The sequence below is a fragment of the Scyliorhinus torazame genome, chromosome 1 (assembly GCF_047496885.1).
Source record: "Scyliorhinus torazame isolate Kashiwa2021f chromosome 1, sScyTor2.1, whole genome shotgun sequence".
NCBI classification, from domain to species: domain Eukaryota; kingdom Metazoa; phylum Chordata; class Chondrichthyes; order Carcharhiniformes; family Scyliorhinidae; genus Scyliorhinus; species Scyliorhinus torazame.
Window position 1 is genome coordinate 249,578,128 of NC_092707.1, and position 27,416 is coordinate 249,605,543.

Below are 27,416 nucleotides of genomic sequence, written 5' to 3' on the forward strand. Positions count from 1 at the left end.
AGTCAGAAGTGTGGTGGAAAACTCCACCCACCTGGCTCAGTGCAGTTCTAATGATCCTCAAGAAGCTCGACGCAATCCAGGACAAAGTAGCCCACTTGATTGGCACCCCATTCACCACCTTAAACATTCACTCCCTCCACCAGCAACGCAGTGGCAGCAACTCATCACATCCCCTTCGATAACACCTTGCAAACTCGTAACCTCTACCACTTGGAAAGACGAGGGCAGCACATACATGGGGACTCCACGACCTGCAAGTTCCACTTCAAGTCACACATCATCCTGATTTGGAAATATATCACCATTCCTTCACCGTCATTGGGTCAAAATCCTGGAACTTTCTCCTGAACAGAACTGTGGGTGTAACTACACCACATGGACTGCAGTGGTTTAAGAGAATGGCTGTCCATCGCCTTTTCAAGGGCAATTTGGGATGGACAATACCATCTCATAAACAAATAAAGAAAAAATACTTTTTGATAATCAAGAATCATTCAAGTAAGTAGTGGATGTTGTTCTTTCCAATTGGCATAGGAAGGTGGGCTGTGTGAGAATGAATGTGTCAAGGTGAGTAATGACAGGAGTATGGTGGCAGTGTGCTTGGATGTGGGAGATCATATGACAAAACCTCCGGGAATACATCCAGGTACAGTTGCCAGTGAGATGGTGACTCATTTTCATCAGCTGATGAACTGCTGATGGAAGTAGAAGGAATTCTTGCCTCCTATTGGCTGGTGGGGTAATGCTGTGATATGTCAGGCTCACATCCTATTACCTGGGGGCCATGAGAAAAAAAACACAGGGACATATGGAGAGCATTCTGGCGGAAGTTAACAGGTGAACAGACAGTTATGGTCCTTGGTATGAAAACCGGCATTACAAATGAAGAAACTATCCATCAGAAATTCTGCAGGGGACTGATATTCAATTGGAGTGGATCTATTTTTTTCGGTCTACAGGAAAGAATGGGCATAGTGGGCCTAAAAGGATAGCTCTTTTAAAGGTCCAGTCCGGGCATAATGGGCTGGAGACCTCTTGTGTGCTATAAGATTCTATGATTCCACATTTGTTTGATCAAGAACATACCTAAAATAAATTGTAAGAAGTCATTGGGGGGGTGGAGAGCATTCTATTCAGAAAATAATGGTGAGAGTAGGTATAATTATAAAGCATTCTGTGGGCCTTCAGTTGTAACTAATTGTGTCCAATACCGTCCAATTTAACATTTTTGATGTGAGCATCACAAACCTTGGACAGGCTTGGATTAGCATTTGACCATGTCCTGAGTTGCAATACACCAGCAGCATACAAACAGTTGAAAGCTAGAGTTTCCTTTCTAGGTGTGGTTCTGTACAGTTGTGGCTGCTTTATGCCTAATTGTCCATTGGTGTCCAGAATACAGCCTACATTGTATCTAAATAAAATATTTAATAAGCCACAATGACTTCTTTAAGATAATGTATGGCTGTGGGGATGACTGCCAATTCAGGATGGACATTCTTAAGAGTAGAAAATATTAATTATTCTATGGCAAACACAAAGAAATCTGGCATGATATTCGACCAATAAGCTTAGTCCTGTCATGTTTGTCAGAAAACACTTTTGCTGTATAGCCGTATAAATCTTGATATGTAATCTATTTTTCATCCGTAAATGTTTTAAATGCTGATGTGTGATGCCGAATAAACTTTCAATTCAGAGTTGGTGCGTTTGCTTTTTCATAGCACCGTTGCATTCGTTTGCTTGGTAATTGTGGATGTGATTTTACTCAGGAATGGCAGAGTGCCATTGATTGTAATTAAGGACATATCAAACATGATAAAGAATGCAGGAAATGAAATGAAAATTAGTATCATACAGCACTGGAGTCCATTCAGTCTATAGTGTTTGTGGTGGCTCTTTGAAAGAGTTATCCAGTTAGCATCATGCCACTGCTCTTTCTCTATAATCCTGAAAATGTTTCCTTTTCAAGTTTATGTCCAATCTCCTGTTGCAAGTTACTTTTTGAATCTGCGTCCATTGACTTTTATTTAGGCAGTGCATTCCAGATCATGATACATTGTGCAAAAAAAAATCTTCTGCTTTCTCCTTTGGTTGTTTTGCCAATTATTGCTTGCCAATTTTCCTGACACTGGAGAAAAATTGTGCTTAGAATCATAGAATCCCTACACTGCAGAAGGAGGCCATTTGTTCGCAAAATTGTAGATGCTATAGAGGCTTAGCTTCCGAACAAAAAACTTTGAATTTTTGGCACCCAAGAGATCTGGTTTGATTGGCTGGCTGGCGGCCAATGAATTGATGTTATGACCCACACAGGTCTTATGGGATAGGAATGATTAACTACCCTTGGACCTTGCAGAATATGAGCTCCCCCGATTCCATGGGACGGGTCCGGATTGGCACTCAGCGCCCCCTCCTATTGGTCAGTGCTCATGGGGCCCTGGGGTTCACCTTGGGACGGAGGGGCAACTGGTTTGAGCCCCGGCTGCTCCTGCATCATCTGGCTCTGCCAGCCCAGGTGGCTCCCCGATGTCTGCACCGAGGTGTCGACGTCCTCGGTGATGCTGCTCAGTGATTGGGCCATGCTCTGCAGTGACTCGGCAATGCCCACCTGCGGCTGAGACAAACTCCGCCGCACCTCAGCCATTCCCATCTGAGAACGGGACATGTCCCGCAGAACCTCATCAAGGTCAGCTGCAAGGGCCGGCAGAGCCCGATGATGCAGGGGCTTGAAGGATAGCCTGGTACTGGGTGACATCCCCCAGTGAGTTGGGCATACTGCCGAGACGCTCAGCCACGGCCGTCACCAACTGCATGACGCCTTTTTTATCTTCACTAATGATGCCAATGCGTGCACCAGGTTCTCCACTGGACCTGCCAGCCTAGCAGTGTTGACCTTGGTGCCATGCATTGTCAGCGACATCTCCTGCACCCGTAGCCACTGGGGTTCCTCCAATCGGCGATGGACCTGCTGGAGTGTCGTTGACTCTGAATGTCCCGGCCGCACCCTAATGCCTCCATCAGCTCCGGGTAACCCTGTAACAGAGGCTCAGCATCAGGCTGGGGCCCAGCTGGGTTCTGGGATCCAGCAGATCTCCGACTGCTGTCTCACCTGGGGGTTCCTACCTCCACCAGATGTGCAGCAGCAGCTGTGTGGTGCTCACCAGATTGTGCCCCAGAAGCCTGACAAGCGTTTACCACCGAGGTGTGTGTCTCTGCGCTGGTGGAAGGTGGGGATGACAGCTGTGGCGCATCGACTGTGTCTTCCTCAGAGCTCCCCTCCGAGGTGGTCTCATGGGAAGCTGGAGATGGGGTCCCAGGATGGGCCGGCGCAGTCGGCTGGAGGGCCTGCGGGAGAATGGCCATGTGGTCAGTGGGAGGGATGGGTCAGTCAGTAAGGCAATCACTACACACGTTTGACAGGTCTGATGGGGCCCGGTGGATTCTCACCTCTGTGGTTTTCGCCAACCTCCGTGTTGGTGACCGCTCTGTCCAAGGCAACCCCCATCACCTCCAGGCCTCAAAGGTCATGAGGATTCTTAAGACCGGCACCCCACTGCCTGTCTGGACCCTCTCCTGACGTCTGTGTGAGAGTTTCTCCTGTGAAAACACAGGGAGGAAATCGTTAACCACATGCATAGTTCACAGTGGTGGTGGGTTGGGGGGGGGGGCGATGTGTGATGGAAGGGTTGGGGCAGGTGAAGGGACGGAATGCTCGTGTGGCAGTGGAAAGGTCTCGGGGTGGGGGTGGGGGCGAGGGCATTGGTGTCTACCCATCCATGCTGCCCGATGTAGGTAATTGATCTTTCAACAGCACTGAAGGCCAGTTCTGGTAACGCTCCCAGAGCTCACAGCCGTCGCCACCTCATCCCAGGTAGCATTGGCTGCCCTGTGGCTCACTCTACGGGACTCTTCGGGGAACAGTACATCCCTCCTGGCCTCCACCGCGTCTAGGAGCCTGGCCAGGTCCGCATCGCCGAATCTTGGGGCCGGTCTTCTTGGCGCTATTGTTCAACTTTGTTAGCATGGGGTGGTGGCGAGCGCGGTTCTGGCAAATCAGCTGGCGAGCCTTCGTTTGCGCCGTGAAGCCCGTGGGGCATCGTTAAGTGGACCAATTAACGTTGTATTGTATTGCCGGCCTCGCCAGCCCAAGCAGCGAGAACCTCGCGGCAGTTCCCGCTCGAGCTCCAATGTGTCCTGGGTTTCGGGTTCATGGTTCCCGTCCGTGTTGGTGTCATTGTCGCTGGTCGGCACCTGGGATTGGGAATGGGGACTCCAGAAGGGCGCGCGCCATCACCAGCAGCTCCTGCACGATAAGATGCCCGATTAGACCGCGGGCCGGGGGGGGCAGTGTGTTTGGGAGGGGGGGGGGGGGTAGGTGGTGGAGGTAGTGGTGGAGGGGGGTGTGGGAGTGAGGTGGGGTGTTACAGGTGTCACGAGGAACCGCAATTCAGCAAGGTCTCACTTCCTCACCCGATGCCGACCTCCACCATGGCCACTGCCCTTTCTTTGGGCCCGCTGACCACATCCAGGGCCCTATGCTCTGCCGCAGTGACGGGTCGCTGATCCGACGGTCCCCCTCCAGTCTTCTCCCGCTCTCAACCGTTATGGCCAGGCTTCTCCTGGGGGTAGGGGGGGGTGTGGAAACAGAAAACGCAGTAATACACAGTCCGATGCATGCAGCCCAGGGGGTGGGTGGCTTGAGTGGCCAGAGCACCCAGCCATGGCGGTCGGTACAGGTTTCGACATGTGGTGCAAGGTGGGGTTACAGGTGTGTGGACAGGGGTTAGTGCCAGGGACACAGTTCTGCCGACTCACCCTGGCCATCCTGAGGAGGTCATGCAATGGCACTGCTGGCCGGTCTGATTGCCCACGGCGCTGAAGGCACCTGCCACCTCCGCCCAGGCATGGTGAATGGCCGCGGCTGGCAGCCTCTTTCCCCGCCCGGGGTACAGGGTTGCCCGCCTCTCCTCCATGGTGTCTAGCAGGGTCTCGCGTTTGGTGTCCGTAAAATGGGGCGCTGCTCCCCTCGCTGCCATCTTGTTGGCTGGGATGGTGTGTGTGGGGAGTGAAGTGTGTATATGCGGCTGCAGCTTGTCAGCCTCCTGAGTGTCAATCATGAACCCAGCGAATCCGTTTCTTAGTGGATTGATTGTGTTCCACGTGGCGTCGGTGCTAGCCCCTCAACTGTTGTTGAATCAGTCCGGGTGCAGGGCCAGTTACGCTGTCCTAGAAGTCCGTGAATCCTGTCCCGGCATCAACACTTATTCTCAGGACGGAGAAAGTTATCGGAGCCATTCTCGAATCTGCTGTACTGAAGTAGCACACCAGAGGGTGCTACATTCCACATCCCATGAAAAGTCTCAGTAATTCTGCATTAAACCATTCTCCGCCTCGGGCCATCAGTATCGGAGTCCCTGGTGAGGTGGATGATCCAGAGTCAGTTGTGCTGGTTCGTTTCCGATGCTCCGCCCTCTGCCTCCCCCGCTGGCGTCGGGATCAAGTTTCACGTCCCATTCCAGCGGAAAGGTATAAATGGGTCATTAAGATCCATTTGCATCATAAATTATCATAGAATTTACTGAGCAGAAGGAGGCCATTCGGCCCATCGAGTCTGCACCGGCTCTTGGAAAGAGCACCCTACCCAAGATCCACACCTCCACCCTATCCCCATAGCCCAGTAACCCTACCCAACACTAAGGGCAATTTTGGACACTAAGGGCAATTTAGCATGGCCAATCCACCTAACCTGCACATCTTTGGACTGTGGGAGGAAACCAGAGCACCCAGAAGAAACCCACGCATACACGGGGAGGATGTGCAGACTCCGCACAGACAGTGACCCAAGCCGGAATTGAACCTGGGACCCTTGAGCTGTGAAGCAATTGTGCTATCCACAATGCTACCGTGCATCCACTCAGCGGACTGGGCACCATGTTCTGGCCCGCGTGATTCTCTGGTCCTCTGGGCCGGGAATCACGTGGCCAAGAATCACTACAGGTATAGACAAACTTGTATCTGGCATGGTGGATCTCGCGATGGGCCAAGGAGGTAACTGCTTAAGGGAGTTTCCCCCAAAGTACATCTGGAAGCTAGAGAGCAGTCCAGACAGAGACAGTGAAAAAAAATACTGTTGTAACACTCACCTGGACATACACCTGCTGGTTCAGACACAGGAAGTACCACGTCAATTCCTGGATAGAAAAAGCAGTCAGCTGTGTCTAAACCCCCTCCGAGACTTGAGCTGCAACCATTCATTCATTTCCCTTACTAGGCTGTGATTGACAGCTTCCACACACATACAGCTGTCATCTTTGCTTCATTCATCTTCATTCACACTTGAGTAACTGAAGTGCCCTAACTGCAATGTTTATAAACATCAACCACTTCAAACAGAATTAAAAAAAAAAAATTTAGAGTATAGAATTTTTTTTTCAATTAAGGGGCAATTTAGTGTGACCAATCCACCTATCCTACCCATCTCTGGGTTGTGGGGGGTGAGACACGGGAAGAATGTGTAAACTTCACATGGACAGTGATTCAGATTTGGGACCGAACCCGGGTCCTCAGCACCGTGAGGCTGCAGTGCTAACCACTTCAAACAGAATTAAGTGCTTTCCAATCATCTCCCTTCATGCTTGAGTGATTTTGAAGTAGTCAGCTGGAAATTGACACCACTTAAATGGAGAATTTCACCCCGTCTTGCCGGACACAGAAATTTAACCCAGAGTTTGAAAAGCACAGGAGTGTGTCTATCTGCTCTCAATCCCCTCTCTGTTTGTCTCTGGTGTGTGGATTGAGGATGGGGCAGTTAAAGGGGGTAGTAGGTTAGATTGTCGTTATCCAGTTGTGTTTACTGCATATGTGATTATGACCAGTGGGAGTGTGAACATTGTGAGTGTGGACAGTGTCAATGGCAGACAATTATAAATGATGGACAATGTATGAGGTTGTGACCGGTGGCATCTTTTTATCTGCAGTGTTTTTTTTAAAGAGGGCGGCACGGTGGAACAGTGGTTAGCACTGCTGCCTCACAGCTCCAGGGTCCCGGGTTCAATTCCAGCCTCGGGTCACTGTCTGTGTGGAGTTTGTACGTTCTTCCCCTGTCTGCGTGGGGTTCCTCCGGGTGCTCCGATTCCTCCCACAGTCCAAAGATGTGCAGGTTAGGTGGATTGGCCATGCTAAATTACTCTTAGTATCCAAAAAGGTTAGCTGAGGTTACCGGGATAGGGCGGAGGTGTGGGCTGAAGTAGGCTGCTCTTTCCAAGGGCCGAATGGCCTCCTTCTGAACTGTAAATTCTATGATTCTATGAAACATAATTCAGATTCTCACATTGCTCCGGTAGAATTTGTACTCATGTTCTCTGGATTACGAGAAATTAGCAGCCTATCCCCATTACAATTGATGAACAGTTGTGAAAAGATGGCAATCAAATATGAGCAGACAGTTGTTTGCTGTAATTTGATGCGGATGACATTTGGGCAGGGCGGGAATGCCCTGCAAGCTGCTTTGTGATGTCAGTGTGTTTTGTGATCTCAGGCAGGTAGAGGTGGTCTGTGCATTTGAACCTTCCTCACACCAATTCTCCTGCAGCATGTCTTCACCTCAAGGGGGCCCCTTTCTTCCAGCTCAATCTTCTTCATGCTACACAGCTTCCTATTTTGGGCTGGGCTCGTGTCACACTGGGCGCCTCCTCCTGCTCCACACGAAGGAGGGCTCACTTCACCAGGGATCTTCCTGAGGAATCTCCTCCAGGCGCCCCGCTTGCTGTGCAACTGACACCCAGCCCAGGCGGCCAACCAGCACCCGGCAACCTCCCTGACACCGAGAGAGACAGAGTGAGAGAGAGAGCGGGACATGGCAATGATCATGGGAAGCAGCCGCCTGCTGCAGATTCCCTTCCGTCGCTGCCGCCTTCCCTGTGCATCTGCGGGGAAGAGCAGGGGCTGTGGCCGGGCGCCCGACTCCAAGGTCCGTCTGTGCCACGCCGCCAGCCCCTCCGCCGCCGACATCAGCGCCTTCCTGCCCGAGGCCAGCTCCTTCCCCCGGGTAAAATCGTTCGCCGATCTGTTGGACTTCGCCCTCAGCGACCCCGACCAGTTCTGGGGCACACTGGCCAAGGAGAGGCTGGAGTGGGACCAGCCCTTCCACCGGGTCCAGGACTGTGACTTCAGCAGAGGCTCCATCGCCTGGTTCCCGGGGGGACAACTCAACGTGTCAGGTACAAACCCTCTCAGCAATGAGCTCTGCACTTTATTGCACATTCCGACTGGGCAGCTGGAAAGAGAGCGAGGATGTGGATCCCAGATTGATAAATATTGGCTTTTGGAAAAATAAATTTCTTTGGAGTCAGATGATTAAAAACAGGTGGAGGAATATTCTCCCCTCAGCAGCTCCAAAATGGTGACCGCAGTGGCGAAGCTATTGGCAAAACACTGATCTTTATATTTTTGTGTGGATTGAGTTTTCATAGCTTAAGATACAGCAAAAATATCAAGAAACACAAATTGTGTTGTGTCAGGGAATTGAAACTCTGCCCACCAGATCTTCTGGGCGTCATAACAATGGGAACTGAAAGTGAGTTGTCAAACTTTTCCATTTGCTGAGAGATGTCCAGAATCATAGAATTTACAGTGCAGAAGGAGGCCATTAGGCCCATCAAGTCTGCACCGGCTCTTGGAAAGAGCACCCCACTTCAGCCCACACCTCCACCCTAACCCCGTAACCGCATCCAATCTGTTTGGACACTAAGGGCAATTTATCATGGCCAATCCACCTAACCTGCACATCTTTGGACTGGGGGAGGAAACCGGAGCACCGGGAGGAAACCCACGCAGACACTGGGAGAACGTGCAGACTCCCCAGCGGGGAATCGAACCTGGGACCCTGGCGCTGTGAAGCAACAGTGCTAACCACTGTGCTACCGCGCTGCCTGCCGACCGACCAGCAAACTCCTTAACACCGAGAGTGAGAGAGAGAGCGGGACATGGCAATGATCATGGGGAGCAGCCGCCTGCTGCAGATTCCCTTCCGACGCTGCCGCCGTCCCTGTGCATCTGTCACCGGCAGGACGGCGGGGAAGAGCAGGGGCTGTGGCCGGGTTCCCAATGCCAAGGTCCGGCTGTGCCACGCCGCCAGCCCCTCCGCCGCCGACATCAGCGCCTTCCTGCCGGATGTTACAACCTGGATTTCTGATGGGCAGAAATGCACAGCAGGGTTGGGTCAGGAGAATCTTCGCACACAGTGGTAATGCACTCAGCATTCATAGAATATCATAGAATTTACAGTGCAGAAGGAGGCCGCTCGGCCCATCGAGTCTGCACCGGCCCTTGGAAAGAGCACTCACACCTCCCTATCCCCATTATCCCTGTAACCCAGTAACCCCACCTACCCTTTTTGAACACTTAAAGGCAATTGGCCTGCTTGGAAGATACAGGCCAATATTTTCTATGTTTAATTTATAACTTTAAAATAGTAAACTTCATAGCTACAGTATTTTCACATTTCAGGCTTCAAACTGTTCAAGCTTTGATCTTTCACCTCGTACTTTTGATAACCTCAGGATTGTCTAAAGTGCTTTAAACACAGCCCAGCACTTTTGAAGAGTAGCCATTGTTGTAATGTAGGAAACGTGGTAGATAATCTATGCACTGATACTCCAGTGCAGTCCTTGTCAGTTATCTCTTAATCAGATGATCTGGCTGTTACCTTATTGTTGTTTGTGTGGCTTATTGCATGCAAATAAACTGTTGCATTTCTTTCAGTACAACAGTGATTACACTTCACAGTATTCAATTAGCTTCAAAGCACTTTGAAATGGCCTGTAACTATGAATGTGCTATGTAAGTGCAGGTTCATTCTCTTTAATCTTGCCTTTTAATTGAAGCCCCTTGCCTGGGCGTCTCCTTAGTGATTTTTTTCTGCACTCTCTCCATGTCCTTGACGTCTCTCCCAAAACTGGATTCAGTGTTCCCAACTGCAGCCTAACCAAACTACTGCTCTATTGCGAACCTCAAAAGGTCATGATGGGAAGTGAGGTGAGGGGGCAGCCGTGTAATAAGAAAAAGAACCATTTGGCCCATTGAAACTCATCATTTGTCAAATTAACCAAGGCTGTGATTGGATGAGGGAGGCTGGAGAGAGGACATTGGTGGGGTCATAATTAGACTGGGTGGGGTGGGGGGTGCTGGGAGGTTATGTGGGGTAGAAGGAGGCCATAACTAGGTTTTGGGAGAGGAAATTGGTGAGAACATTGCAGCGGGTGAGCATAATTAAACTGGAGGGAGCAAAGTGGACATTGGGGGGGGCCATGATTAGGTTCAGTGGGGGGTTAGAGAGGACATTGGGAACTCAGACTGAAAACTGCTTCTGGTTCAATCTAAGAGTCCAACAGATCTTGCCAAGGCCCTTTACATTCTGGGAGGTATCCACTCTGCACCGCAGGTTTAATCGAGGTTGAAAGAAAGTTCTTACTCTTCATATTTACCTGCATTTCCTGTTCAGCTCTCATCAGGAATGTATGTGAATAAATTTGAAGGGGGTCAGGAGCAGCTGAATGGCGTTCGATTAGATTGGGAAGGGTAAGTTAGAACGTCAGAGAAGCTGTGCGGAGATTGGGGGACTGGCAAAGACATTGGGGCTGTGATTAGAATGTGTTGGGTCAAAGTCTATATCATTGGAGAAGTAGTGATTATATTGGGGGAGCTTGAGAGGACATAAGATGAGTTTTGGTTTCTTTGGGGAGCCAAAGAGGACATCATAGGGAGGAGTCATGATTAGATCAAGGGAGCTGGAGAGGACATGACGGTTGGATTGTCAGGAGATTACAGAGGGAGATTTAATCATGAGAGGGGAGAAGGTAAGCTTGGGAGGGCTGGGGATAGCATATTTTCTACCCCAGGCCCACAAGTAGTGCTGTAAAGTTACCCGCCTTCTTTTAGCTGCTGTGTTTCCTGTGTCTTGGATGTTAAAATTTGTGGCACACTCTTTTCAGTGCATTTAAATGGTGAATTCATTCCCAGAGAGCAGGTTAGTAGTCACTGCCTCCAAGCAACCTCCTTTAAAAATAGTAGGAAGATGGTTTGTAGCCACCAGTATGATGCCTAACCCTTTCACTGAGGCGCGATCCGCTTTAATGCTTTGCAGCCTGGCCTCATTACTGTGCTACTCGTGAGCATCAAATGGTTATCCTGCTGTAGCACACCACCTATGGGCCAGTTGGGTGGACTAGAGGCCAATGTGGCTGGCAAGTAGAGAGGACCAAGGTGGGTAATGGAGGGAATTATGGAGTGGACGGAGGTGCAGCCAATATTATGCGTGTGAGGCCAAGGAGTGTTCCTACTACTCACATTCTCTTTTTAAAAAATAAATGTTTTAGTAAAGTTTTTCCAATGAGTGTTTTTACATAAACAGATAATAATAAAAAATAACAATCAACAAATCCCAAAGTTTACAGTGAAACTACTTGCACAACAGAATTTAAAAAAAACAGAACAAGATGGGTTTTGTCTCCATGCCCAACTCACATTATATCAACAGTACCCCCCCCCCCACCTGAACTCCCCCCCCCCCCCCCCCCCCCCCCCCCCCGGATGCTGCTGCTGCTGACACTTACTGCTCCCCTAGAAAGTCAAGGAAAGGTTGCCACCGCTGGGAGAACCCCATCAAGGACCCTCTCAAGGCGAACTTTATTCGCTCCAGGCTGAGGAACCCTGCCATATCGCTAACCCAGGTCTCCACACTCGGGGGTTTCGAGTCCCTCCACATTAACAAGATCCGTCTCCAGGCTACCAGGGAGGCAAAGGCCAGTACCTCGGCCTCTTTCACTTCCTGCACTCCCGGATCCTCCGACACCCCAAATATGTTGGGCTCGCCTTCACCTGAATGTCCAAAATCCTAGACATCATCCTCGCAAACCCCTGCCAGAATTATTTGAGAGCTGGGCATGCCCAAAACATATGGGCATGGTTCGCCGGACTCCATGCACATCTCTGGCACCTGTCCTCCACCCCAAAAACCGTACTCATTCTTGCCGCTGTTATATGCGCCGATGCACCACCTTGAACTGAATTAAGCTAAGCCTGGCACATGATGAGGATGAGTTCACCCTGCCCAGGGCATCGGCCCACAGGCCCTCATCCAGTTCCTCACCCAGCTCCTCCTCCCACTTGCCCTTCAACTCCTCCACTGAGGCTTCCTCCACCTCCTGCAGCTCCTGATATATGTCCGACACTTTCCCCTCCCCTACCCAGATGCCAGACACCACCCTGTCCTGGATCCTACGCGGGGGCAGCAGCGGAAATGTCCCACCTGTTTTCTAAGAAAGTCACGAACCTGGAGGTACCTGAACGCATTCCCCAGGGGCAGGCCGAACTTCTCCTCCAGCGCCTGCATGCTAGGGAAAGTCCCGTCTATAAACAGGTTCCCCCATCCTCCTAATACCTGCCCTGTACCAGCCTTGGTATCCCCCATCCAACCTACCCGGAGCAAATCTGCGGTTATTCCGTATCGAGGTCCACACCGAGGCCCCCTCCTCTCCCCTGTGTCGCCTCCACTGCCCCCGGATCCTCAGTGCCGCCGTCACCACCAGACTAGTGGTGTATCGCGCCGGCGGGAACGGCAGCGGAGCCGTAACAAGTGCCCCTAGACTGGTACCTCTACACGACGCCACCTCCAACCGCCCCCACGCCACCCCCTCCTCCATCATCCATTTCCTGATCATGGCCACATTGGCCGCCCAGTAATAACTGCAGAAGTTCGGCAGAGCCAGTCCTCCCCGCCCGGCTACGCTCCAAGAATACCCTTTTGACTCGCGGGGTTTTATTCGCCTACACAAATCCCGTCACAATCCTGTTCACCCGCTTAAAGAAGGACTTGGGGATGAAAATGGGGAGGCACTGAAATACGAAGAGGAACCTGGGGAGAACCGTCACCTTCACAGTCTGCACCTGTCCCGCCAAGGAAAGCGGGAGCATATCCCACCTTTTAAACTCTCCCTCCATCTGCTCCATTAGCCGGGTTAAGTTGAGCCTGTGCAGGGCATCCCAGTTCCTGGCCACTTGTAACCCCAAGTACCGAAAGCTCCTCTCCACTATCCTGAGCGGGAGCTCCCTCTGTCTCTCCTGGCCCCTACCGTGGACCACGAACAGCTCACTCTTCCCCACATTCCATTTATACCCTGAGAACCTCCCGAAGTCCCCCAGGATCCGCATGACCTCCCCCATCCCCTCTAACGGGTCCGAAATATACAACAGGTCATCCGTGTAGAGGGAGACCCGGTGCTCCTCCCTCTGCGCACCAGCCCCCTCCAATCCCCCGAAGTCCTGAGCGCAATGGCCAAAGGCTCAATTGCCAGGGCAAACAGCAACGGGGACAGGGGACACCCCTGTCTCGTCCCCCGGTGCAGCCTGAAATATTCCGACCTTAGCCGGTTTGTGGACACACTCGCTACAGCGGCCTGATACAGCAGCTTGACCCACCCTATAAATCCCTCCCCAAATCCAAACCTGCCTAGAGCCTCCCACAGATACTCCCACTCCACCCTGTCGAAGGCCTTCTCTGTGTCCATCGCAGCCACCACCTCCACCTTCTCGCCCTCCGAGGTCATCATGATAATATTCAGGAGCCTCCTCATGTTCGCGTTCAGCTGCCTGCCCTTAACAAAACCCATCTGGTCCTCCCCAATCACTCCCAGGACACAGTCCTCTATTCTGGTGGCCAGAATGTTTGCCAACAGCTTGGCATCTACGTTCAGGAGCGATATCGGCCTGTAGGACCCACACTGAAGCGGATCCTTCTCCTTCTTCAGGATGAGCGATATCAATGCCTGCGACATTGTTGGAGGGAGGATCCCTTTCTCCTTTGCCTCATTGAAGGTCCTCATCAGGAGCGGGCTCAGCAGCTCCGAGAACTTCTTATAAAATTCTACGGGGAAGCCATCCGGGCTTAACTCTCCCCTGCCGACCGTCTGCATGCCTGCCAGCCCCCTGACTACCTCCACCAACCCAATTGGGGCCCCCAGTCCCTGCACCTGCTCTGCTTCCACCCTTGGGAACCTCAACTGGTCCATGAACCGCCTCATCCCTTCCCCCTCCCCGGGGGGTTCCGACTCGTATAACTTCCCGTAGAACTCCCTGAAGACTTCATTGACCCTCTCTGGGCTCAGCACCATGTTGCCTTCCCTATCCCGCACTCCCCCAATCTCTCTGGCCGCCTCCCTTCTGCGCAGCTGTTGCGCCAGCATCCTACTCGCCTTCTCCCCATGCTCATAAACTGCCCCCATCGCTTTCCTCAGTTGCGCCTCCGCCTTCCCCGTGGACAGCAAGTCAAACTCCGCATGTAATTTCTGGCGCTCGTTCAACAGCCCCCCCCTCTGGGGCCTCCGCGTACCTCCTATCCACCCTGAGTATCTCTCCCACCAGTCTCTCCCTCTCCGCTCTCTCCTGCTCTCTGTGGGACCTAATGGAGATGAACTCTCCCCTAACGACCGCCTTCAGAGCCTCCCAAACCACTGCCACCGTCACCTCTCCTGTGTCATTTGCTCCCACATAATTCTCAATACTCCTCCTTATCCGCCCGCACACCTCTTCGTCCGCCAGCAGCCCCACATTCAGTCGCCAGAGAGGGCGCTGACCCCGTTCCGTCCCCAGTCGCAGGTCCACCCAGTGCGGGCCATGGTCCGAGACCGCAATGGCCGAGTATTCTACCCCCTCCACCCTCGGGATTAACGCCCTACTCAACACAAAGAAGTCTATTCGCGAATAGGCTTTATGGACATGGGAGAAAAAGGAAAACTCCTTCGTCCTTGGCTGCGTAAACCTCCAGGGGTCCACTCCCCCCATCTGGCCCATGAACTCCCACGAGGCCCTGGCCGCCCCCGGCCTCTTTCCCGTTCTGGTCTTGGAACGATCCAAGGTCGGATCCAAGATCGTATTAAAGTCCCTCCCATAATCAGGTGACTTATCCCCAAGTCCGGGATCCTACCCAACACGCGCCTCATAAAGTCCGCATAGCCCCAGTTCGGGGCATATACATTCACTAACACTCCCCGGGACCCCTGCAGCTTGCCACTCACCATTATATACCTGCCCCCCTTGTCCGCCACGATGCTCCCCGCCTCAAATGCCACTCGTTACTGACCAAAATAGCCACTCCTCTGGTCTTTGAGTCTAACCCCGAGTAAATCACCTGTCCCACCCATCCTTTTCTTAGTCTCGTCTGGTCCGCGAGCTTTAAGTGCGTCTCTTGCAACATGGCCACGTCTGCCATCAACCCCTTCAAATGCGAGAACACGCGGGACCGCTTGACCGGCCCATCCAGGCCCCTCACATTTCACGTGATCAGCCTGGTCGGGGGGTAGGGGGGGGTAACCACCCCCCCATCACGCCGACTAGCCATCTCCCTTTTTCGGCCAACCGCGTGCCCCCGTCTCCCTCCTCCAGCTCTCCCCCCGGCGGCCCCCTCACCCGACTTTCCATCCATACCCCTCACCTGGCTCCCCTTCAGTCAGCAAAGCAGCACCCCTCCCCCCCACAAACCCCCCCCCCCCACCCCCCCCAACCCCCCCGCTTAGCTCTGGTTTCCCGCCCCTTTGTGCTTCTGTGAATCAGCTCACCCATGCTGACCCCGGCCGCTCCCTCCTCTATATACCAACCCTTAACTTGTTGCCTCCTTCGGGCTCCCCCGCAGGGTAGAGGGGCAAGCGCCATCTGTGACCTCCCCGTGCGCCGGACAGCCCGTCCCGGGCGTTTCCCGTCCCCTAGCACCGAACACCTGGAAAACAAAACACCTGGAAAATAAGCAAAACAAACAACAAAACCCCCAACCAAACTAGGGCAGACAGGCCCATAAACTTATGCTTTACCCGCCGTCCTCCCCTCGGTCCCTCCCCACCCACACATTTCACCCCCATACAACAGTCCCTTAGTTCAGGTCCAGCTTCTCCTGCCTGATGAACGACCACGCCTCGTCTGGGGTATCAAAATAGTGGTGCCTGTCCTGGTATGTTACCCACACTCTCGCCGGGTGTAGGAGCCCAAACTTCACCCCTTTACCGTGGAGGACCGCCTTCGCCCGGTTAAAACCTTCACGCCTCATCGCCAGCTCAGCTCCCAGGTCCTGGTAAATTCGGATCTCGCCGTTCTCCCACTTACTGCTCTGCTCTTTCTTCGCCCACCGCAGGACTCGCTCCCGGTCTGCCAAGCGCTGAAACCGTATCACCATCGCCCTCAGTGGCTCGTTTACCCTCGGCTTTCTGGCGAGAACCCTGTGCGCCCCATCCAGCTCCAAGGGCCGCGGGAAGGCCCCCGCGCCATCACGTCCCCAACATTGTGGCCACGTACGTGCTCGCGTCCGCCTCCTCCGCTCCTTCGGGAAGGCCCAGGATCCGCAGATTGTGGCTCCGAGACCTGCACTCAAGGTCATCCAGCCTCTCCTGCCATCTCTTATGGAGCGCCTCATGCGCCTCCACTTTCCCCGCCAGGCCCAAGATCTCGTCCTCATTCTCCGCCACCTTCCTCCTCACCTCCTTGATCTCCTTCTCCTGCGCCTTCTGGGTCACCACAATTCTCTCCATGGAGGCCAGCATCTCTGTTTTCAGCTCCATGAAGCAGTTTTTAAGGAGCTCCTGCTGTTCTCTGGCCCACTGGGCCCACACCTCCCGATCCTCTCCGGCCGCCATTTTGTCCTCCCGGACCTTCTCGACCTTCTTCCCCGGGGTCGCGCTTCTGCCGGCTCCGCTCCTGGTCCTCTCCATCCACCGGGGGGGCAGGGGGGCTCTCCCACGTCTGTTCCCTCCTGTTAACTGCCGCTACCGCTCCTTTTAGCGGCCCGAAACACTGATCCTGGCGGGAGCTGCCGTTCGCGTGAGCTAGCAGGTCATGGCCGCTACCTGAAGTGACTATTCACATTCTCAAGTCACCACAGGAAAGTCACCACAGGAAACGTTACCATTTTGGGCATTTTCTGCTGGAGTACCTAGTAATACCCAGGGAGGAGACTTCTGGAGGCATCAGGGGTGTTTTACCTGCCACCTTAAGTGCTCATTAATTGACTGTTTATGGTTCTAAATTGGCGACGGGATGGGAAGGTCAAATGGGTGGAGGTAGGGCAACATGTGGCTCAGTGGTTCGCACTGGGACTGCGGCGCTGAGGACCCAGGTTCGAATCCCGGCCCTGGGTCACTGTCCGTGTGGAGTTTGCACATTCTCCCCGTGTCTGCATGGGTTTCGCCCCCACAACCCAAAGATGTGCAGGCTAGGTGGATTGGCCACACTAAATAGCCCCTTAATTGGATAAAAATAATAATTGGGTACTCTAAATTTATATTAAAAATCCCAAAATGGGTGGAGGTGAGAAGGCGGCGGAGTTTAGATATGCCGTCATCCCGCCTGAGTATGTGCCCTTCCCACTTCCAAGTTCACCATTAGTGAGAGCAAAAGATTCTGTCATAGTTGTCTACTGGAATAGTAATTCGCTTTCTATGCATGTCATTGAACCAATGCATTCTGAAAGAGTTTATCATGTTAGCTTCAGCTCAACTGCCAGCACTCCATTTGTAAGAGTCAGAAGGCTGAGGGTTCAAGTCTCACTGCAGAGACATGAGTACAAAATCCTTGCTGACACTCCAGTGTAGTTCTGAGGAGTTGTAGCAATGTGTGAGGTGCCATCTTTCAGATGAGGGGTGAGATGCTCCGTTTGAAATCTGCGATCAGGCGGAGAATCCCTTTTTATGATGGAACCTGTTTTCGCATGCTCCGCGCCCTCCAAAACGGTGTCATCACGGCGCGGTGCCGCACACCGTTGGGACGGCCTCAGGACGTCACCTGAAGGCCCTCCCCCGATGCTCTGTCCGAGTTCACGATGGCGCAGCGGAACGTGTGATCCCAGCCGTGCGGGAACCCAGCGTGGCGGCTGCGGGCTGTGTCCAGCGTTCGCCACAGTTGGGCGGGAGCCGTGCTGCTGGCCGGGGGGATGGCGACGGGGTGTCCAGGGGGGCACTGTCTCAGGTCTGGTCTGTGCATGGCTGGCGCCATGTTGTACGGCGTAACCGCGGCAAACCATCGCTATGCGCGGCCACGGACCCGGCAATTCTCCGACTGTTCATTTCGTCGAGGCCAGCCGTTTTACGTGGTGCGACTGCTAGTCCCTCACCGCCCGGAGGATCGGTGAGGGGGCGCCGCCGATTTTCCCACGTAAAATGCCACGGATCCTCTTGAAAAAGCCTCAAAATCGGAGATTTTGTGGCCTGAGATGTTGAATTGAGTCACCTTTCTGCCCTGTCAGGTGGGTGTGAAATACCCCATGGCACAAATTCAAAGAGGAGTTGAGGAGTTCTCCCTGGATCCTGGCCAACATCATTGAAAACAAACTGGTCTTTTGTTAATGCTGTTTGTCGGAATCCTGTGGTGCAAAATTGCCTGCTGAATTTCTTGCATTACAACAGTGCCAACACTCCTTAATTAGCTAATTGACTGTAATGCGCTTTGGGATGTCCTGTGGTTCTGAAAGACACTATATGAATGCAAGTTCTTTCTTTGTCCTTACTGATGCCCTGCTCAAAATACATCTATTAACCTCAAGTCTTAAAAATGTAAATTGCCCCAACAGCCACAGTCTTCTGGGGGATTGAGGAGGGGAGGCTCAAAGGGGGGAGCAGGGGTATGATCTTGGAGTGTGCCCCAGGTTGCTACAGTAAATCATCCCAAACAAGGTACGTCCCCTACCGTCTTGCTTTCTAGCCCGAGTTGCAGAGTAATGGCTTGGCTTCCTTCGTTCTGCAGTCCCCAGCCACATGTATTATTGTGGCAGTCAGAACGAGGCCATGAATTGGTCAGGTAAAGGCCTCAATTGGCCTAAGGGCTGTCTGTCTGATGCCTTAACCTGCCCATGGTAATATGGGGAACAGTTCTAAGGGGTGGGTGGAGAGGCAATAGGCTTACTGTTTTATTTTAAATGCCCCTCCCACCACCTGCAAACATGCCATGGGAGGTTGTAAAATTCCCTCGACTAAGGCTAATATATCTTTTCCAAGGTGCCATGCCCAAATTGGATTGCAGCAGTCTGATGGAGTCTGGCCAAGTCTTTGCACAATTGAAGAATTAGATTGAATGATGTATCTGGTTGTCGTGACAACAAAGGCAAAACTAGTTTAACAGCATTGAAATAATACTAGATGGAACTGCTTTGGCCAAACGCTTTGTAATCTGTCTGCACACCAGTTTTAAATTTACTTATTATTTTACAATATAGTGCCTCCATGTCCCAAATGGCATTTAACCCATTTCTGGAAGAGGCTTTATAAGTGCTCTTTTCCCCCTTGTGATGTACATTGAAGCGTTCTGCTGATCAAAGCTAATCACATTTGTTCAAAGTCTGTCATCATAAATAGTGCATTCTTTTTCTTTGGACTGCATGAGCTGAGCAGGTGACTGAACAACCATTGAGAGGTTATGGAGAGAGTGGAGGAGGTGGAAATAATGAAATGAGAGTTCAGGGAGGCAGCGTAGGTCAATGTAGGCAAGACTGAGTACCATAAAGCACCAATTCTTGATGAAGGAACAAATAAGTACTTAAAATTATACTTTCATAAGAGATTTAATCTCTGCTGAATTTAATCCGCAGTTGTAATTTATTTATCACCGGTTTTCTCCTAGGATTGCTTTTCAACCATGGTTAAAACTGAGAAATAATCTTTCAAATACTGGAAATCAGAAACAAAGTTAGAAAATACTGCTAATTCGGAAACCCGCCCCAACACCAAGACTGCGGACTTCCAGCCTTTCCCTGCATATAACATTTAATGTTCCCGACATGGACCCATGCTCAGGTTGGAAAACCATTGAGAAGCCCACATCACTTCTGTGGGGGAGGCCAACCAAATTAAATGCCTATCAGGTACTTAACTGTCCAGCATCAGGCCTTCCCTGGGATTTAGGATGCTGATGGCTGCTGTCAATGGTGCTCCAGGGACTTCAACTCGGATTATTGTTGGATCGGAAAGTTGGTAGTGGGAAGGGGATTGCAGGAATGGGATCGGGGTGGAGTGGGTTGGAGGGTTGTGGCTTTCAGTTGTTGCCGATTTTGATGAGTGAAATACTATCACCCCAGCGTCACTAATAACTGTTGCCAATTTTGCACCGGAGACAACAATAATGTTGCCCGTCTTAATATTGAGTAATATTGCTTTTCAGAGTCGCCAGGTATCAGATGATACCACCACAAGGTTCAACTGGATATTGATCAAAAACACAACAACCAGTCAGTTAGTTCAAGTTCAATAATGGTTTATTTACACACAGGATTAACTCACACATGCAACATAAAAACACTACAAGCTAAATTACACCTAACACTACAACAACCTGTACTTAACTTCAGGCACCCGGCTTTGGCAGAGGAACACGGCCTTTGTTCGGATCTGGAGTGGCTGGGTCTGGAGAAGGAGCTTCGGTTCAGGTGGGCTCATCCGTCTGGTAGCGATCGTTGACCTTGAACTTGCTTCTGGTCGTGGTGCTGCAATTGGCTTCAGGTACAGGCCGGGCCGAAGAGTGCCGGTGTGCCAGGGCCAAAAGAGATCGAACACATGGCAGTGTCTCTCTTTATCCTTTGGGGTTTCGCGCTCTTTTGGGCGGTCCTTCGCTTTGGACCCAATAATTGGCAGGCTTTGATTACAAACAAACAAAGAACAAAGAACAAAGAAATGTACAGCACAGGAACAGGCCCTTCGGCCCTCCAAGCCCGTGCCGACCATACTGCCCGACTAAACTACAATCTTCTACACTTCCTGGGTCCGTATCCTTCTATTCCCATCCTATTCATATATTTGTCAAGATGCCCCTTAAATGTCCCTATCGTCCCTGCCTCCACTACCTCCTCCGGTAGTGAGTTCCAGGCACCCACTACCCTCTGCGTAAAAAACTTGCCTCGTACATCTACTCTAAACTTTGCCCCTCTCACCTTAAACCTATGCCCCCTAGTAATTGACCCCTCTACCCTGGGGAAAAGCCTCTGACTATCCACTCTGTCTATGCCCCTCATAATTTTGTATACCTCTATCAGGTCGCCCCTCAACCTCCTTCGTTCCAGTGAGAACAAACCGAGTTTATTCAATCGCTCCTCATAGCTTATGCCCTCCATACCAGGCAACATTCTGGTAAATCTCTTCTGCACCCTCTCTAAAGCCTCCACATCCTTCTGGTAGTGTGGCGACCAGAATTGAACACTATACTCCAAGTGTGGCCTAACTAAGGTTCTATACAGCTGCAACATGACTTGCCAATTCTTATACTCTTATACTGCCTTTGATTTGAGCCAATAAAGGGGCGGGTGTCTTAATGGCTGGGCGTGTCCTGAGCGGCCATTGACCCTGGCTGTTTGGGCTTCCTGGGTGAAGGGAGTGGCGCCGATGTGTCTGGAATTGTATCTGACACCTGAGTACTAGTCCTTTGTCCTGGGGAAATGGTCCATTAGAATGCAAATCGGCTAGGGATTTTGATACTGTCTGGTTCTCTGTTAGCAAATATACATTTAGGCTCTGAGTTTGCCTGAATCCTGTATTGGCCATATTTCCCTTGAGTCTTTGTAAAAGTTTCCTTTGTAAGTGGCCATCCCAGATGGCTACACAGTAATTCCCTTTCCCATTGCAGGTCTCTCCATTGGACACTGTGGGCGGGATTCTCTGATACTGAGGCGAAGTGTTGACGCCATTGTAAACGCCGTCAGGTTTCCCGACGGCGTCAACAGGGCCTCAGGATTAGCAATCCTGGCCCCTACAGGGGGTCAGCACGACACTGGAGCGACCCACGCCGCTCCAGCTGCTGACCCCAGCGTCAACTGGGCGCCACGGGGTCCGCGCATGCGCATTGGCACCGGCGCCAACGTGCGCATGCGCAGTGACTCCCTTTTCCGCGCCGGCCCCGATGCAACATGGCGCAGGGCTACAGGGGCCGGCGCATAGGAAAGGAGGCCCCCAGCCAGAGAGGCCGGCCTGCCGATCGGTGGGCCCCGAGCGCGGGCCAGGCCACATCGGAGGCCCCCCCACCCCGGGTTCGGACCTCCCCTCCCTCCCCCACAGGCCGCGCCCCCCGACCCTTCCATGCCGAATTCCCGCCGGCTGAGAGCACGTTAGAATGGCGCCGGCGGGACTCGTTTTTTTTTTCACGGCCGCTCGGCCCATTTGGGCTGGAGAATCGCCGGGCTGGCCACATAGAGCGGCCAGCAACCGGCGCCGCGCCAATCACAGCGGCGCCAATGGCGCCGATTCTCTGCTCTGCGGGGAATCGCGTGCCGGCGTTGGGGATTCTCCGGCCTGGCCCAGGGCTGGGAGAATCCCGCCCCCTTTCAAAGGCAGATCCAGTACACTTTTGTCTTGTCAGACTCTTCTGCTCAACCTAACAGCATTTTGCAAAACTGCAAACTACAAAGAGACCATGCTCCTCCCATTAATTACTTCATCTGTATCCCATTAAGATGTCCAATGACCTGCATACCTAGGACTACACACAATCTCTCAAATTATTTACACCCACAGGGAATCTCAAGCAATCAAAGCAATATCCCATTAGCCATCTATATGTAAACATGTAAAAATTGAGAAACCATGATTAGCTCACTTTTTACAATGCCTTAATTACAGCTTTAGTAGACACACTGCCTGTCTGTATTTTAAACCAGGGTTGTTTTTTATAACATTACAGCTGCAAGTATGAAATATAATATATATCAATTTCTACCTTCATCACACTGAGCTCATGCAAAACTCCACCACACGTTTCTTAATTTGTGGCAAGTTCCATGGTCTTATGGTCTTAAGTTCTGTTCAGCCATCACCACTGTGTTTGCTGACCTATATTGTCTCCCAGACCCTGAATATCTCCATTTATAAACACACATTCTTGCATTTAAATCCTTCTGTGGCCTTGCCTCTCCACATCTCTGTAACCTAGTATTAGCCCTACAGCTCCCAAGAACCACGCTCTTCCAATTCTGATCTCTTGCACATACCCCTCTTCCTTCACTCCAGTACTGCTGGCAGAGCCTTTGGCCATATGGGAACTAAGCTCCGGATTTCCCCCTTTAAACCTCACTGTCTCACAGGTATACAGGTCGCTGAAAGTGGCAACACAGGTGGAGAAGGTAGTCAAGAAGGCATACGGCATGCTTGCCTTCATTGGCCACGGCATTGAGTATAAGAATTGGCACGTCATGTTGCAGCTGTATAGAACCTTAGTTAGGCCACACTTGGAGTATAGTGTTCAATTCTGGTCGCCACACTACCAGAAGGATGTGGAGGCTTTAGAGAGGGTGCAGAAGAGATTTACCAGGATGTTGCCTGGTATGGAGGGCATTAGCTATGAGGAGCGGTTGAATAAACTCGGTTTGTTCTCACTGGAACAACGGGGGCGACCTGATAGAGGTCTACAAAATTATGAGGGGCATAGACAGAGTGGATAGTCAGAGCTTTTCCCCAGGGCAGTGAGGTCAATTACTAGGGGGCATAGGTTTAAGGTGCGAGGGGCAAGGTTTAGAGTACATGTACGAGGCAAGTTTTTTACACAGGGTAGTGGGTGTCTGGAACCCGCTACCGGAGGAGGTGGTGGAAGCAGGGACGATAGTGACATTTAAGGGGCATCTTGACAAATACATGAATAGGATGGGAATAGAGGGATACGGATCCAGGAAGTGTAGAAGATTGTAGTTTAGTCGGGCATCATGGTCGGTACGGGCTTGGAGGGCCGAAGGGCCTGTTCCTGTGCTGTAATTTTCTTTGTTCTTTGTCTCTTCACCGTGCCACATTCCCTTCTCTCTCTTTAAGACACATCTGAAAATCCACCTCTTGCTGAGCTTTTAGTTACCATTCCTGTCTTTGGCACTTTGCCAATTTTTGTATGATCACGCATCTGTGTTGCACCTTTGGACATTATACTATGTTATATGCACTTTAATTGCAGATTGAAGGAAGTGGATTGGTAACTAGAGGCACAACCTTAAGATAATTGATTAAAGAATCAGAGGAGAAATGAGAAGAGCTTTTTTTGCACAGCAAAATGTTGTTATCTGGGTGACAGTGCTTGAAAGAAAGGTGCAATTCGATTCAATAGTGAATTTCAAAAAGGACTGGCTACCTACCTGAAAAGGAAAGATTTTCAGGTCTATGGGGGAACGAAAAAGGGAGGGGACTAATTGGGCAACTCTTTCAAAGAGCGAACACATGAATGATGACCAAATGGCCTCATTCTGTGATGTAAGATTCTGTGATAAGCACCAGCATCATTGGCGTGAAGTAAATGCATTCACACATTTGGTAGGATGTTTGGAAAGGATGTTTGTCATGAACTTATGATTGTTTCTAGAACTCTTCAAGGAGGGAGGCCTGAATGTTGCTAATGTTTCTCATGTAATATACAGGGGTGTAACCCTAAACACCTCTGCCTTGACCTCTCTTGCCTCTTTTCAGACCCTTTTTAAAATATATTTCATTGAAAATTTTTTCTAAACAACATTTTTCCCTCTTACAAAGCCAACGAAACGAAAACAAATCAGAAAATTTTAACAATACACAAGTAACAAAACCCCATTATCTATTGGCCTAAACTGAACTAAACGCCCCCCCCCCCCCTTCCCCCTGGGCTGCTGCTGCTGGTCATCCATCTCCCCTCTAACGTTCCCCTAGGTAGTCGAGAAATGGCTGCCACCGCCTGGTGAACCCTTGAGCCGATCCTCTCAGGGCAAACTTTATCTGCTCCAGTTTAATAAACACCGCCATATCATTTACCCAGGCCTCCAGTCCGGGGGGTTTCACCTCCTTCCACATGACTAGGATCCTGCGCCGGGCTACTAGGGACGCAAAGGCCACGACATCGGCCTCTTTCGCCTCCTGCACTCCCGGCTCTTCCGCAACTCCAAATAGAGCTAACCCCCAGCTTGGTTTGACCCGGGCCTTCACCACCTGCGAAATCACTCCCGTCACTCCCTTCCAATATCCTTCCAGTGCCGGGCACGCCCAAAACATATGTGCGTGGTTTGCCGGGCTCCCGCCACATCTCCCACATTTGTTCTCCACTCCAAAGAACCTGCTCAATCTTGCCCCTGTTATGTGTGCTCTATGTAGCACCTTAAATTGAATCAGACTAAGCCTGGCGCATGAGGAAGAGGAATTTACCCTGCTTAGGGCATCAGCCCACATACCCTCTTCTATCTCCTCCCCTAATTCTTCTTCCCACTTTCCCTTTAGTTCTCCCACCGACTCCTCCCCCTCTTCCCTCATCTCTCTGTAAATCTCTGACACCTTGCCCTCTCCGACCCACACCCCTGAAAGCACCCTGTCCTGTATCCCCTGTGTCGGGAGCAACGGAAATTCCCTCACCTGTTGTCTAGTAAACGCCCTCACCTGCATATATCTCAAGAAATTTCCCCGGGGTAACTTATACTTTTCCTCCAATGCTCCCAAGCTCGCAAAAGTCCCCTCTTTGAATAAATCTCCCACCTTCCTAATTCCCAACTGGTACCAGCTCTGAAATCCTCCGTCCATTCTTCCTGGGGCGAACCTATGGTTGTTCCTGATAGGGGACCCCACCAGGGCTCCCCGCACCCCTCTCTGTCGCCTCCACTGTCCCCATATGTTCAGTGTTGCCGCCACCACCGGGTTCGTGGTACACTTTTTAGGTGAGAACGGTAGCGGTGCCGTCACCAGCGCCTCTAAACTCGTCCCTTTACAGGACTTTCTCTCCAGTCTTTTCCACGCCGCTCCCTCACCCTCCATCATCCATCTACGTATCATTGCCACATTGGTGGCCCAATAGTAATCTCCCAAGTTCGGTAGTGCCAGTCCTCCTCTGTCCCTACTACGCTGAAGGAACCCCCTCCTTACTCTCGGAACTTTCGCTGCCCACACAAAGCTCGCCCAGCTAATAAACCCGTTCCCAAACCCAAACCTCATTAACACTTCCCATAAATACTCCCACTCCACCCTATCAAATGCCTTCTCTGCGTCCATTGCCGCCACTATCTCTGCCTCCCCCTCCACTGGGGGCATCATTATCACCCCTAGTAGTCGTCGCACGTTAACATTCAGTTGTCTCCCTTTTACGAACCCTGTCTGGTCTTCGTGCACCACCCCCGGGACACAGTCCTCTATCCTCGATGCCAGTACCTTTGCCAGCAATTTGGCGTCCACGTTCAATAGTGAAATAGGTCTATAGGACCCGCACTGCAACGGATCTTTGTCCCTCTTCAAAATTAACGATATCGTCGCCTGCGACATCGTCGGGGGTAGAGTCCCCCCTTCCCTGGCCTCATTGAACGTCCTCGCCATCAACGGGGCCAACAAGTCCACATATTTTCTGTAGTATTCCACCGGGAACCCGTCTGGCCCCGGGGCCTTCCCTGCTTGCATGCTTCCCAGTCCCTTAATAACCTCGTCCACCTCAATCGGCGCCCCCAGGCCTGCCACCTCCTGCTCCTCCACTTTCGAGAACCTCAATTGGTCCAGGAACTGCCGCATCGCCTCCTCTCCCTCTGGGGGTTGAGACCTATACAGTTCCTCATAGAAGGTCTTAAACACTTCATTTATCTTTCCTGCCCTTCGCACAGTGTCTCCCCTTTCATCCCTAATTCCTCCTATCTCCCTCGCTGCTGCCCTCTTTCGCAGTTGGTGTGCCAACAGGCGACTAGCCTTTTCCCCGTATTCATACCTCCTCCCCTGTGCCTTCCTCCACAGTACCTCTGCCTTTCTGGTGGTCAGAAGGTCAAACTCGGTCTGGAGTCGTCTCCTCTCCCTGTACAGCTCCTCCTCCGGGGTCTCTGCAAATTCCCTGTCCACCCTTAAAATCTCCCCCAGTAATCTATCCCTTTCCTTGGCCTCTGTTTTCCTTTTGTGAGCCCCAATAGAGATCAGCTCTCCTCTGACCACCGCTTTTAGTGCTTCCCAGACCACTCCCACAGGGACCTCGCCGTCGTCATTGACCTCCAGGTATCTCTCAATACACTCCCGCACTCTTGCACACACTCCCTCATCCGCCATCAGTCCCACATCTAATCGCCAGAGTGTTCTCTGCTCCCTGTCCTCTCCTACTTCCAGGTCCACCCAATGTAGGGCATGATCCGAAACCGCTATGGCTGAGTATTCAGCTTCTTCCACCCTAGAGATCAACGACCTTCCCAAAACAAAAAAATCTATCCGGGAGTAAACTTTATGGACATGGGAGAAGAAGGAATACTCCCTAGCCCTGGGTCTAAGAAATCGCCATGGATCCACTCTCCCCATTTGGTCCATTATCCCCTTAAGTACCTTGGCCACTGCCGGCCTTCTTCCGGTCCTTGAGCTGGATCTATCTAGCCCCGCGTCCAGCACCGTATTGAAGTCCCCTCCTAAAATCAAATTTCCTGCCACCAGGTCCGGTATACGCCCCAGCATCCG

At 51.6% G+C, this 27,416-nt stretch overlaps 1 protein-coding gene across 1 annotated transcript in view; it reads left to right on the forward strand.

Moving 5' to 3' along the window:
- The first annotated feature begins 7,598 nt into the window (after positions 1-7,598).
- Positions 7,599-27,416, forward strand: part of LOC140420575 (acetyl-coenzyme A synthetase 2-like, mitochondrial) — a 147,016-nt gene continuing 127,198 nt past the window's right edge. Inside the window, exon 1 of the mRNA XM_072504575.1 lies at positions 7,599-8,222. Within this exon, the coding sequence (XP_072360676.1) occupies positions 7,859-8,222 (364 nt within the window). The 5' untranslated portion in view covers positions 7,599-7,858. The remainder of the gene's footprint in view (positions 8,223-27,416) is intronic.